Source organism: Vulpes vulpes, chromosome 3 (assembly GCF_048418805.1).
Source record: "Vulpes vulpes isolate BD-2025 chromosome 3, VulVul3, whole genome shotgun sequence".
In the NCBI taxonomy this organism is placed as follows: domain Eukaryota; kingdom Metazoa; phylum Chordata; class Mammalia; order Carnivora; family Canidae; genus Vulpes; species Vulpes vulpes.
The window spans coordinates 131966233-131978808 of NC_132782.1; the positions used below are offsets into that span (position 1 = coordinate 131966233).

Here is a 12576-nt window from a genome sequence, read left to right on the forward strand (position 1 = left end):
CTGAAACTGGACTAATTGAATGGCGAGTTTTTAAAAACCAAGATCAGAAAATCCCCCAAATGCCTTTAGCAAACTAGTGCCACTTTGTTTTTTGCCTTCATACACACATTGATGTAATTGATTGGTTTAAAAAGTAAAAACAAAAAAACTTCCAATTCTAGAAAAGATGTTTTTGTGCATACATACCAGAGAGAATTGCCTGGACCCCTGAATGAAATTCACTGTAGAGAATATATTCCCTCTATTTTTAATGAAGCCATATAAGAAGAGTTATGTACCTATACTTTTTATAAAATGACTCTTGAAATCACTGATCCTTGCATTATCACAGGCCTCTGAAATTCAGACTTAGGAAACATATTTTCTTATCCCAAGAGCTGACTTGTTTTCCTTTTTATGAGATTTGTTTTATTTTTCATTAATTAATTAATTCATTTTTTAAAAAGATTTTATTTATTTATTCACAAGAGATACAGAGAGAGAGAGGCAGAGACACAGGCAGAGGGAGAAGCAGGCTCCATGCAGGGAGCCCGACGTGGGACTTGATCCCAGGTCTCCAGGATCACACCCTGGGCTGAAGGCGGCACCAGACCGTTGAGCCACCTGGGCTGCCCTGTTTTTTCTTTTAATGAGGTCGTATAAGCATCACATTTTCTCTTTTACCTTGGCGACTAGGAAGCTCAGAACTAGGTGAGGTGCTCAAATGAAATAGTTCCCTTTAAGTTCTTTGATGAAATTTTTTGTCATAGCCACTTTTTAATTGCTTGGAAACTTACATGGGTTTCTAAGCCCATTTAAAAATTTTTATTACAAGCCCCTCGATTTCCTTTCTAGAAGTAGTTGAGTATATAAGTAATAAAGAAGTATATAGGATGATATTTGGGTTGGATCAGGAACTTTTTCTTTTAATTTTTTTTTGAGTATGGTGGACACACAGCAGATCAGGAATTTCTAGAAGTAGAGCCACTAAAACTGGGTACCCTAGTCAGATCTATCTTGGTACATTAATTTTGCATCTTTAGGACCAGAAGTCATGGCAGGACTTGTCTGAAAACTAGGAAGGATTGGAATAGAAGGCCTTTTTACCAACTAGTTTATATAGGCATACCTCGGAGATATTGTAGGTTTGATTCCAGACCACTACAATAAAGCCAATATCACAAGAAAGTGAATCAAATGAATTTTTTGGTTTCCCAGTGCATATGAAAGTTATGTTTACACTTAACTATAGTCCATTAAGTATGCAATAGGATTATGACTAAAAAAACCAGTGTGCATACCTTAATTTTAAAATATTGTTAAAAATGCTAATTATCACCTGAACTTCCATGTGTCATAATCAATGATCACAAATCACCATAATAAATATAATAATGAAAAAAGTTTGAAATGTTGTGAGAACTACCAAAATGTGACACAGAGACAGGAAGAGAGCAAATCCTGTTGGAAAAATGCTGCCAATAGACTTGCTCAACATGGGGTTGCCACAGACCTGCATTTTATAAAAAACAGTACCTATGAAGTACAATAACACGGAATACAATATAATATAATATGCCTGTAGAGGTTCCTTAGGCCCTGTGGGTGACAGTGAGGGCACTGATGTACGTGGGCCCCAGTTTTCCTGTAAACTCTAATATTCTGTGATTCCTAATGCAAAAGGGAGGTTGGGATACGTTAAAAGTATCTTTTTTTTTTTTTTTTAAGGACACGTGCCTTAGCTGGAGAGATGGTAATAATCATTATAATTATATGATAATAAAAACGAGTTAATCTTGAGAACTGTCTTATGGGGCAGATACTATGATTATCCCCATTGTGTAGATGAAATATCAGAGACATAGAGTGGTTAAGTAACTGCTCCAGGTTACAAAGCTAAAGTGTGGTGGCAGGGCAGAGATACAAACCTGAGCTACCAGCTTCATCGTTTGTAGAGAATTAGGGTTTTGGTTGTTTGAGGTATTCATCACCCAACAAGTATTTGTGAGCACCTGCCACCTGTGAGGCACTGTGCCATGCTCTGCGTAGATAGAGGATAAGCACAAGAAACATGCATGATCCTTGCCCTCATGTGGTTTCCAGCTAAGCAGAAGACATAAATACATATGCCCTAATAAATGAATGGCACACAAACATATGCCCAAATAGATTTATAACTAAAAGCTGATATTGGCTATAAAGGAAAAGTGTAATAGGTATATCAGGTTTATGGAGTCTCTCTATTTAGAGCCCTAAAGAGCTCTGGGCCAGGGCTACAAGCTGGGCACAACCATCCTGTTCCCTGGCCGTATCTAGCAGTTTTCTCAATGGTGCTGCTTGATTGACCTGTAACTGCTGTAGTCTCTGCAAACACCAGCTCCTTATATTCTCCTGAACCTTTTAGCTTCACTGTGAAAGGAACAGCAGCACACTGGTTGTTCTTAGATTTTTCTACAAACTGTCAGCTCTGTTTCCTTCTTAACAGAAACACTTGAGTAGCGAGCCAGTGTCCCCCTTATTCCTAGCTTCCTAGATCTTGTCAGAATAGGAACAGGTGTACCATTTTCTAGATTGAAAGTAAACAACAAGAAAGTCAGCCAAGATGATGCCAGATTACTCCCTGGATTTGGGTAATTCCCTGGAGGCAGAAACATGGACTTTTCTCACCTTTGGGATTTGTACTTCCAGAATTTGCTCAGAGAACAGGAATTTTTACTCTAATACTGCACATAGTTTTATTTTAAATCTTGCTGCTGCAGTTCTTCAAAATAATTTTTTGGGGAGTATTGGCTAGGGAGTAGTATAAGAACGTCTTATCTTAGATATTTTATTAATCACTCTAAAAGCTCATAAAGAAAACATTTTTCAATGGAGAAAATATTTTCATTCATTTATTTCTTCTCCCCTCAGGGGACTTAGTGTCTCTGATAGAACTTGAAATTTGTAAAGCATTGGCATGTATAGTGTCTCCAGATCTATGAACCTCTCATAAAGTAAGAGAAAGAAGATTATGGGAAGCTTAAGGACAAGGTTAAGCAACGAGTAAGTGGCAGATCTGGATGTAAAATGGCACCTCTCATGTTTCCTGGTCTAGTGCTCCTCCTGTAACCATTGTCTCTAATACAGGGGCTTTTCTCTTGCTGTGTCTAGTGGTGACTTCTAAGAACATACTTCTTCTGCTACCTGTTCTCTTCAGATTATAAAAAACATGAAAAAACCCCACTTCCTCATAGAGCCGCATGAGTCCCCTCTGATACTCTTGGTTGTATGGTATCTTGTTTAGATGGAAGAGTAAGTGCCATTATAACGTGGCACTTCTCAACAGTTTAAGAACCTAAATTCTTAAAGATGCTTTTTCCATTGTTCCTTTTTGAACTTTTTAAAAACACAACTTGAACACAGGAAATTCTTCAGTATGGTTGCACCATGATTTGAACACAACAATATACAAATATGCATTGGCTTTTGGCCCAACAAGTTGGCAGTTGACTTCTTGGAAGAGGGTTAGTTTGTCAAGAGGAAGGTCTGGATTTAGATATTCACTTGGAGGATGAAACTATGATAAGACATGCCTAAGGAGTCGTACTGTAGAAAAATCTGGCTTTTTCTTTCTGCCTGAGACATATGCATTACAGGTTTTAGAATGCTAGAAACTCTTCTGCTTGTCTTTTTCCTACCAAGGATAAGCTTTAGCCTTAAGTTTTATTGTTGAAAAACCTAGGTGGGACTTTGGTAGAAGGGCCTCCTTTGGATTTTAATGGTGGTGCATTCCACAGTTCTATCCCCAAAGGGCTGTAGCTCCAACCAGTTGTAATTTGAGATGGTATAAACACCAGCATATGTTGTGTATGCTGCAGGCACTCTTGAGCTCTGGCTTTCCAGGTGTTTTTTCCTGGAGCTTTGTTTTTGCATCATATCCTGGTGTTTGTCGCATTCCCTTGCTTGCAGCTCACTGGGAGCCCGGCTGTACTGGTGGCTGAGGAATCATCATGGGTGCCCTTTCCTACAGATTCTCACGTCCCATGGGGGTAGAAGGAATTTTCAGCTCAGGGGCAGAATAGATCCTGCAGTGCCCAGGCACACAATCTGTGGGAGTTTGTCCCTCTTCACAGCTGACAACATTGCAGAATTCCCGGTGGGACAATAACAGAAACCCTTATTAGCCAATGGTGATGTTGGAATAAAATCTCCCCACTGCAATGTCTTGGTCCCAGGCTATAATGTTACCCTGCGATTCCCTCTACATCTTTACCCCTTTTATTGCAGCTGAACACACGCTCCTCATTAGTACCTTGGGTGATATGGGGAATCTGTGTGCTGGAAATTATGTGCAATAGGTACCAGATGTTTGTGTCAACTTGGTATGCACTGGTATTTAAAATGCTTAAGGATCCCATTTATTAAATGTGAAAATTACTTATTGTACCTTCCCCCAAACAATAACTCCCCTACGTCCAGGATTTTACTCCTTGCGTGAGGTGTGATATTAATTTCTTTGGGGACAGATTACATTTAAAGTGTGTGCAGCAAATGCATCTGTTCCCAGATGCTTCGTCTGCATTCTCTCAAGCCTGAGTGCTGGCCTGCAGCCAGTGTGGACGTGGGGGTTCTGAAACAGAGATCGGAATGCTGTGTTGTAGCTAAAGGACGTAATGAAAGGGTGAGTCCATTTGCATTTTTTTCCCCTTTAAGTGGAACTGGGAATTTAGACATTGATGTGATAGCCAGATCATAGGAACATTTCCCATGTGTGCAGATAAGCAAACATTAGTGGAAAAGAGGAAGACGACATTTGGTAAAATGAGAAATGAGCTTGTGCTTTCTCATTGAGTTTATGAAGTCTTTTAAATTGACCAAAAGGTTGTGAGTGTGAGCCAAGCAGCTTATTTTCTCAAACATGAGTTAATGTGTATGTCTGACCAGTAAGTCTGTTTGTTCATGAAGCCTTGAGGTGAAGGACAGGAAAATGCTGGGTGGAAGCAGGCGGCGACTTATCACGGGAAGAGCTTAGACCCGGAGTCTGAGAGCCCAGGTTCGAATTCCACCCTGCGCCCTACCGGTGGTGACCTTTGGCAAGTTACTCAGCCTCTAAGGAGTCCCAGGTTCCACTACTCTAAAATGGGGATTTTAACACTGTCTTTACAGCGGTGTTATGGGGATTAGAAACAACACGTGCGCAGTGTGTGGCCCAGAGAAGGTGCATGATAACTGTACTCCGGAAGAATTAAACCCTGGCTTCTCACAGGAGGTGGAGGCCCAGGGTGTCACCATATGCACCACAGTGTTGCCTCAGGTGGCCCTGCTTTGTGAAAGAGGCCCCTCGGTCTGGGCCACCTGGTGAGTTTCTCACCACGGGGTTTACTTGAATCTGTGCTGCCTTCAGGTCAGAAAATGTTTTTACTTGGTAGATATAGTATCTTGGGGGCAAATAGGGGCCATGGGTCTGTCCTGGTGGCTGAGGAGGGTATCCTGAGAAGGAAAAACAGAGTCTGACTTCAGGGTAGGAAAGAGGGCACGTCAAACAAAACACAACACCCAGCAGGATTTGGGGGAGATCAAATTGCTTGTGTAGCCAGCAGAGAAGGATCAACTCAGCTCACGCTTTCAGACCAAGGGAAAATTAGACTTCTTTGGGAATGACCCCCAAAGAATCCTGGATGGGACACGTACTAGATGCTTAGAATACACAGAAATATCCAGATGGGGAGGCAACAGTGAGAAATGCCTCTGGAGGTGAACCTGTACGTGCCTGTCAGGAAGCACTTTATCAAAATATGAGCCCAGCTCTGTGGCTGCAACATTTTACTTATAGTGGAAATAATATCTGTTCTATCCACGTTACAGAGTTTCTGTGAGGCTTCAGGTAAAGTAACTGTAAAAATGCCACTCCCCCCCTTTTTGGGTAAAATGTTTTAATTGTAAAGAATGGTGCAAGGTGAACAAGAGGGCGTGTTTATAGCACTGTTGCCTTCAGCCAGCCGTTTCTTACTGTATCGTTTGTGCCTTGGCTGATCCTTACTGTGGTACAGTAGCTTTTGCTGTGCTGATTAGCATCCTCACAGAGCACGCTGCTCACTTGCCTCTTGACTGTGGGTAAGGGATTGCTCAGGGAAGGAAGGGCTGTGGGTTTCCAGTGGTGGCCACAAGAGAAACTCCCAGCCTTCTGAGGCTGTCCGTGAGAGCCTACACGAGCAGCTCCAGAGCTTGCAGGTCACCACAGAAGTGAGCAGATGAGTCAGACAGGGTTTCGGCACATGTTTTCCTGGTTTCCAAGCCTTTGTGGCTCTGAGGCGCTGCACGTGGGCCTCGTGGTGGCTGCCTTGGTGTAGTAGCTTAGGCTTGTGTGGTGTAGAGCCTGGGGGTGGGTCACACTTCCCAAGGTGGAAGCTTTTCTCCCTGGATGTGGCTCTGGCATTGTGTGAGCAGCCTGCAGTGGAAGCCACTCTGAGACCATCTCACAGAGGCATGCTGTGGCTTCAGGAGAGGGTCAGGAAGGCCGGGGCCTGACCCAGAGGTGGCAGGAGGCTGGGGGCTTGCTGATGGCAGAGGGAAGTGTTGTGTCACCTGGGGAGAAGGGCCTTATCAGAGAGAGTGTTTGGAAGGAGAGGACAAAAACAAATTTGTGGTTCCTCCCTGCTGTGACATTTGAGGGTGGGGAAGCCGCAGCTGGGACTTGATTCTTAGCAACCAAAAATGCCACCTCCCTCATCTCATGATTGATTCCTCCCCACCCCCAATACAGTATTGAAGTTTTGGCTACTGGGTAAAGAGTGAAAGGAAGAACTCTAGGGTAGAGCCTTTTATTTATATGAAATCCTGTGATTTTGGAGCATCTTGGGGTTCTTTCCTTTTCTATCCCTTCCCCTTCCCCTTCCCCTTTAAGTGCCTTGAACTTATTTTCCTTTTCTTAAAAAAAAGGAGCACTACCACTTTTTTATGATGGTGTTCAAGGTTGTATAGATCTAGCACTGCCCAGCCTATAGTGAGCATTTAATAAATAGGAGCAAATTATTTTATTTTTTACTACACCAGACTGTGTGTTGAATTGTTGAAGGTACCATTCCTTACTTATCCTTGGAGGCTAAGGGTGGATAACTCCTAATTTCTTTTCTTTCTTGCTGTTTTTGGCTTTAAGGATAGCTTAATCCTATTTTGTAGCTTTTTTTTTTTAATTTGGAGGCAAAAAAATACACTAAGGAACCTCAAAAACTACTGCTTTGGTGTGCCTGATGGTCAGAGACACTCTATAGGGAGTGTGTTTAAACACTGACCCCAGTGGGTCTCTGTAAAGTGCAGTTATCCAATCACTTGATCAGAGTGTGGCCTGTGCATTGCTTTCTTTTTTCTTTGACCTCGGGCTGACTTGTAAAGCACATGGCTGGAACGGGTGCCCATTAAGTGGGATTTGCTCTGCCCTGAACTGTGGGCAGGACAGAAACCATAGATTCTAAGGTCAGGATTGCTAGTCCCCAGTACTGGGGGTGTCCCCTCTCTGATTCCCTCCCTCTTTGGGAAAGACCTTTTCCTTTGACTTGTTGCTAGTGAGTTTTTGCTCCAGCCCCCGTGCGGAGATAAGCAGTGTGGTGATTTAAGGAAGATCCTGATGGGTGATGGTGGCATTGCCAGGAGGGCAAGTCAGGCAGATGGCAGATGTGTTTTGAGCGGAACCGTGAACCACAGGCCAGTCACAGCTTTGCACATGCATATAAAAATGGAGCTGAAAGGTTTTTTTTTTTCTTAATTTTTTTTTGGTGTAATCTCTGCACCCAATGTGGGGCTCAAACTCCTGACCCTATGGATGCTGGGATGGCGCAGTCAGTTAACTCTGCCTTGGGCTCAGAACATGATCCCAGGGTCCTGGGAGTTAGCCCTGCATCCGGCTCTCTGCTCAGCAGGGAATCTGCTTTTTCCTCTCTCTCTGCCTCTCCCCCCACTCGTCCTCTCTCTTGTGCACGTGCTCTCTCTCTCTCAAATAAATAAAAATCTTAAAAAAAATTCATGACTCCAAGATCAAGAATCGGATGCTCTGCTGAGACTGAGCCAGCCAGGTGCCCCTTCTTAAGTTTTTGTTTAAATTCCAGTGAGTTAACATGCAGTGTAATATTAGTTTCAGGGGCGCAGCATGGTGATTTAACACTTCCCATACATCAGCCGTGCTCATCAGGACAAGTGCACGCCTTAATCTCCATCACCTTTTAACCCACCCCCTATCTTGAAAAGCATTTTTATTTGTGCTTAATTTGTGATAATGGCAGATTCATGGTAAGAGGCTGTGAAACCAAGTCCCCAGAGTTCAGTGTGTCCCCAGAGTTGAGTAGGAGGAGGAGACTCTGGAGCTCTGGGGCATGAAATACACTGGACAGCCCACTGCTGTTGGTGAGGGTGGGAGGGGAAACAGTAGGGGGAGCACCTGCTCACACTGTTGGCCCTACATGGGGACTTCAGGGAATCATTTGTCCAGTACCTCCCTCTTTTGCCACTGTGACATCTTCCTTCACCACCTCTGTTTCTCAGCAGCTGGGAACAGTACAGCAGCACAGAGAGTAGCAGTGATTATTTGAGAAGGTGCATACTTCATTTCGGACCAGATAACTATTATCAGCCTAGATAATTTCCGTGAGTTCTGAAATAGACTTGGCACACCAGGCAGCCGGGTATCTGCTTTTGGTATAGCCGTGGGGGTGCAAGATTGCCTGGTTCTGACCTGCATTGGCATTTTACACCGAGGCTGTAATCCTGGAGAGTACTTTTAATATGTAGAAGTCAGAAGAACTAATTTGAGTGTTTTCAGGTCTTTTTTGGATTCCACTTGGAAAGGTGTGGTTTAGTGGATGCTGTATGTTCAAGTCCCAGTCTCCCCAGGTATTAAATGGAGACAACACCAAATTTGTAGAGGTGTATCACTGGTTCCTCCTCCTCCTTGGATGTTCCTATCCAGCCAGTGTGTGGTGAGGCCCAAGTGGGGTTGTACCTCACATCATCACAGCAATCTCTTTCCCATATTAGCTCCCTACAGCAAAATCCAAGTCCCCAGAATGGTGTTCTAATCACCAGTCAGGGAGGGAGCAGTTTTTTTTTTTTTAAAGCCTGATGATTCATTTCACAAATATTTTTTGAGCATCTCTGACGTGCCGGGTGCTGTGATGGGTGCTGAGGTTACAAAGATGAGTAACCCACAGTCCAGGAGGTCACACTGGCATAGAAACTGCCAAGATGGGCAGAGAAAGCATGTGAGGACGGAGGAAGAGTACCTCTCTCAGTTTGGGGTGTTTGTTGTGGGGCAGAGTTAAGAATGGAAGAGGGATTTGGGTAAAGGAAACAAATTTAAATAAAGATGTGGTGTTAAGAACATATTATGGTATATTTGGAGCACTTGAAGCCAGTTGGGGTTGCTGGAGTGGGATGGGGTGAGGTTGGAGAGAGAGGAAGGGACTGGTCAGGAAAGGCCTTGTGCACCTGCTTAAGAAACTTGGGCTTTATTCACAGGCCAGGAGTCCTTAAGGGACAGGAGATGCTGGCAGTGATGGGAGGGACTGGTGTTTGTATCAGAAATAACCATCCCTTGAGCACCTTGGGTGAGGTGGATGGTGCTCTCAATGGGAGGTGGCTTGAAGAGCTGAACCCTAGAGTCTCCTTTTAGGAAGATCTGCAGTTGTCTAGAGACAGGCGATGAGGACCACAGGAGGTAGAGATGGGCAGGAATAGATGTCAGAATTCAAGTTCTGATTATTAGGGAATGGGGGGGAGAGTGAGGAAGCAGGAGCCAAGTGTGACCAGGGTTCTACTTTTTCCATTTGGGGCTCTACTCATACACTTCTCCCTTTCTGGGAGGATTTTTTTTCTGACCTCTGGCCCAAACTTTGCTGTACAACTCTGGCCCCAATTGCCCTTGTTCGTTATAGCTTGCTTTGTATCATTCTTAAGTTTGTTCTGCTCTTTCTAAGAAGAGGGCAGTGCTTAAAAGTTAAGGGACAGTAGCTTATACTTTTTGGGTGCAATTTTAGTTGTTTAATATTTATGCATACTATTATTGAGCTTTCGGCAATTTATTCCATTTACTTCTGGCTTTCTTCTAGGAGACGGAGAAGGAATTGAACACAGATGTCAAATGGGAGGTTTCCTCCATCCAGAGGAATACATTCGTGACTTGTGTGTCTAAAAGGGTATTTAAATAATCAAATACATGTCAAAATCATCTAAAAGGAATTTAGAGAGTGGGGTTTTAGAATAGGCTAACACGCTTCTTTGCCATTTAGTTCTGAAGACAACTTACCTGGAAAGATTCCTCTGGTGGATTGGCAGTGGCTTGATCATCTAGAATAAGTAATTTAATTGTAGCGCAATTAATCGCTATTTCTGAGGGGTTTGTGTTTGTGATTCCCTCTGCAGGTCCAGAGCCCAGTACCCAGTGTGAATTGTCGCCTGTCAATGCCTCTCATCCAGTCCAGGCGTTAATGGAGAGCTTCACTGTCTTGTCGGGGTGTGCCAGCAGAGGCACAACAGGGCTGCCACAGGAAGTGCACGTCCTGAACCTCCGTGCTGCTGACCCAGGGCTTGGCCAGCCCCAGAGAGAGGTAGGCGCAGGTGCCAGCTTTCTACTCCTTGTTCCTCTCAGCTTGTAAAAACACTTCTCTGAAGAGAGTCCTTTTTTCCCATTCTGGGTTTAACAAGGATGCTCATATATGAATATAAGTGGGGATGCAGTATACACCTAAGAGAAGGATTTCAAATAACAGATTTCTCTCTGGACTGGGCAACTTAGGACTCTTTCTAGAGAGATTTTTCAGCTTTGCAACTTTCCTGGCTTCCCGTATTGGAAAGAATGTTCTTAAGAATTTCATCTTTTAAACATGACTGAAAACACAAAATAAGGTGCCTTTTTCTGTAATTGTAAAATGTCTTTTCTCATCTTCTTCTGTCTTTTTCCTTTTCTTTGCTTCATCTTATGAACCTGTAGCTCCTGCAGGATGGATCTTTGGAAATAGGAACATTTGAGTAAAGATGTCAGAGCTTTGTACAGACATGAAAAGCCCTGGAGGTTAGCTCCTCTGCCACCTAGGCAGCTTCTCAAAGATAGCGATGGTCTAGGTGGTGGTGATGGTGATGAGCCAAGCTCAGAGTGACTTGGTATTTCACCCGTCCTCAGCACTATTTGAAGCACTCATAGGCTGACCCCATGAAGTCCTGTTCATATTCTCATTTTACAGGTGCGGAAATAACTCACTCGCACAGAGTTGTCACCTTAAGAGAAAAATGGCCTCCTCTTTCCTGTGGCTCAGAAATGACCTAGATTGTGGGTCATGGTCATCATACTTCTTTTAAGATAGCATGCAATTGTAGTTCTTTCTGTTTTTAAGCTTCTGTGTGTCAGAAGTGTTTGATCAATCAAGTATTATCTCCCCAGGGAGAGAGAAACCACAATAAATCCCGATCACAGTGAAGGGTAGGAAAACTAATGCAGAATGGAATTTATCTTTGAGTTTTCTTCTGGTCAAGGAAGTTAATTTCCAGAACTATTTGTTTATGTGCTTCAACCGCTTTGCCTTTTGGGGGTGGGGGTAGGAATAGGAGAGGTGAGGTGTCCAGAAGAAAAAGCAAACTGATTTTAATCTCATGCAAGTGTGCAGAGTTGGCTCATTTCAAAGACAAATCATCTAACCTTTTCAGCTACATTGGAAATTATTGTTAATACTCTTGGTTGCTTGCCGTGGTTGCTGCAACGCCTCTTTCAGGGCAGATTTCTTTATCCTGGTAATGTGTCTTTAATTCTTAACTTATGGGGGAGACTTTGTGGTGGGAGGGAAAAGAGGAGGAGGAAATGCAGTTCCTATGAAGCCTTGCTGACTCCAGCAATTCTTTAGCAGCAATAATTACTCATTTTATATGTGCTGTCTCAGAGGAACTAAGAAAGAAAAGAAATGCTCAAACTATTACAGAAGCAGCAACAGCAAAGATTCTAGATGTTAAATTGTGCGTTGCTGTTGTTGACTGTGAAAATCGATTCAAATAAGACGATTGAAGCAAGAGAAAAGTACCTCTAGGAATGACCGCAGAGTTAGGTTCAAATGTTCATGGTGGTACTGAGGATACATGCAACTAGCTGGCACCTGGGGACATAGTGTGCTCACCGAGGGAGTAAAGAGATGGGGCCTAGAGGGGATAGTCTCTAAAATTTGCTTAAAAATCTAAACATTCTTCTTCTTTCACTTAGCATCATATCTTCAATGTTCCTCCCCACAGCAGCATGTGCCAATACTTCATTCCTCTTTATTGCTGAGCAACATTTCATTGTGTGGACAGACCACACTTTATTCATTCCTCAGTAGATGGACATTCAGGTTGTTTCCACATTTTAACTAATATGAACAACACTGCCATGAACGTTCATGGGCAAGTTTTTGTGTGGACATAGGTTATCATTTCTCTTGTTTACATACTTAGAGAAGTGGAGTTGCTGGGTCACATAGTTCAAATGTCTTTAAAAATTGCATGAAAAAAAATTGTCTGCATGGCTGCATAATCATATGTGAAGAAGGTGAGAGATTTAATATTTCTCCACCCCCATTTTACCATCCGTCAACATTCTCTCTTTAATTT

General features: G+C 43.1%; 1 protein-coding gene across 4 annotated transcripts in view; it reads left to right on the plus strand.

Moving 5' to 3' along the window:
* TGFBR3 (transforming growth factor beta receptor 3) overlaps positions 1-12576 on the plus strand; it is a 193008-nt gene that overhangs the window by 68654 nt on the left and 111778 nt on the right. For all 4 annotated transcript variants that reach the window (XM_072754638.1, XM_072754636.1, XM_072754639.1 and 1 more), the window contains exon 3: positions 10369-10553. In XM_072754638.1, coding sequence (XP_072610739.1) covers positions 10369-10553 — 185 coding nt within the window. The remainder of the gene's footprint in view (positions 1-10368; positions 10554-12576) is intronic.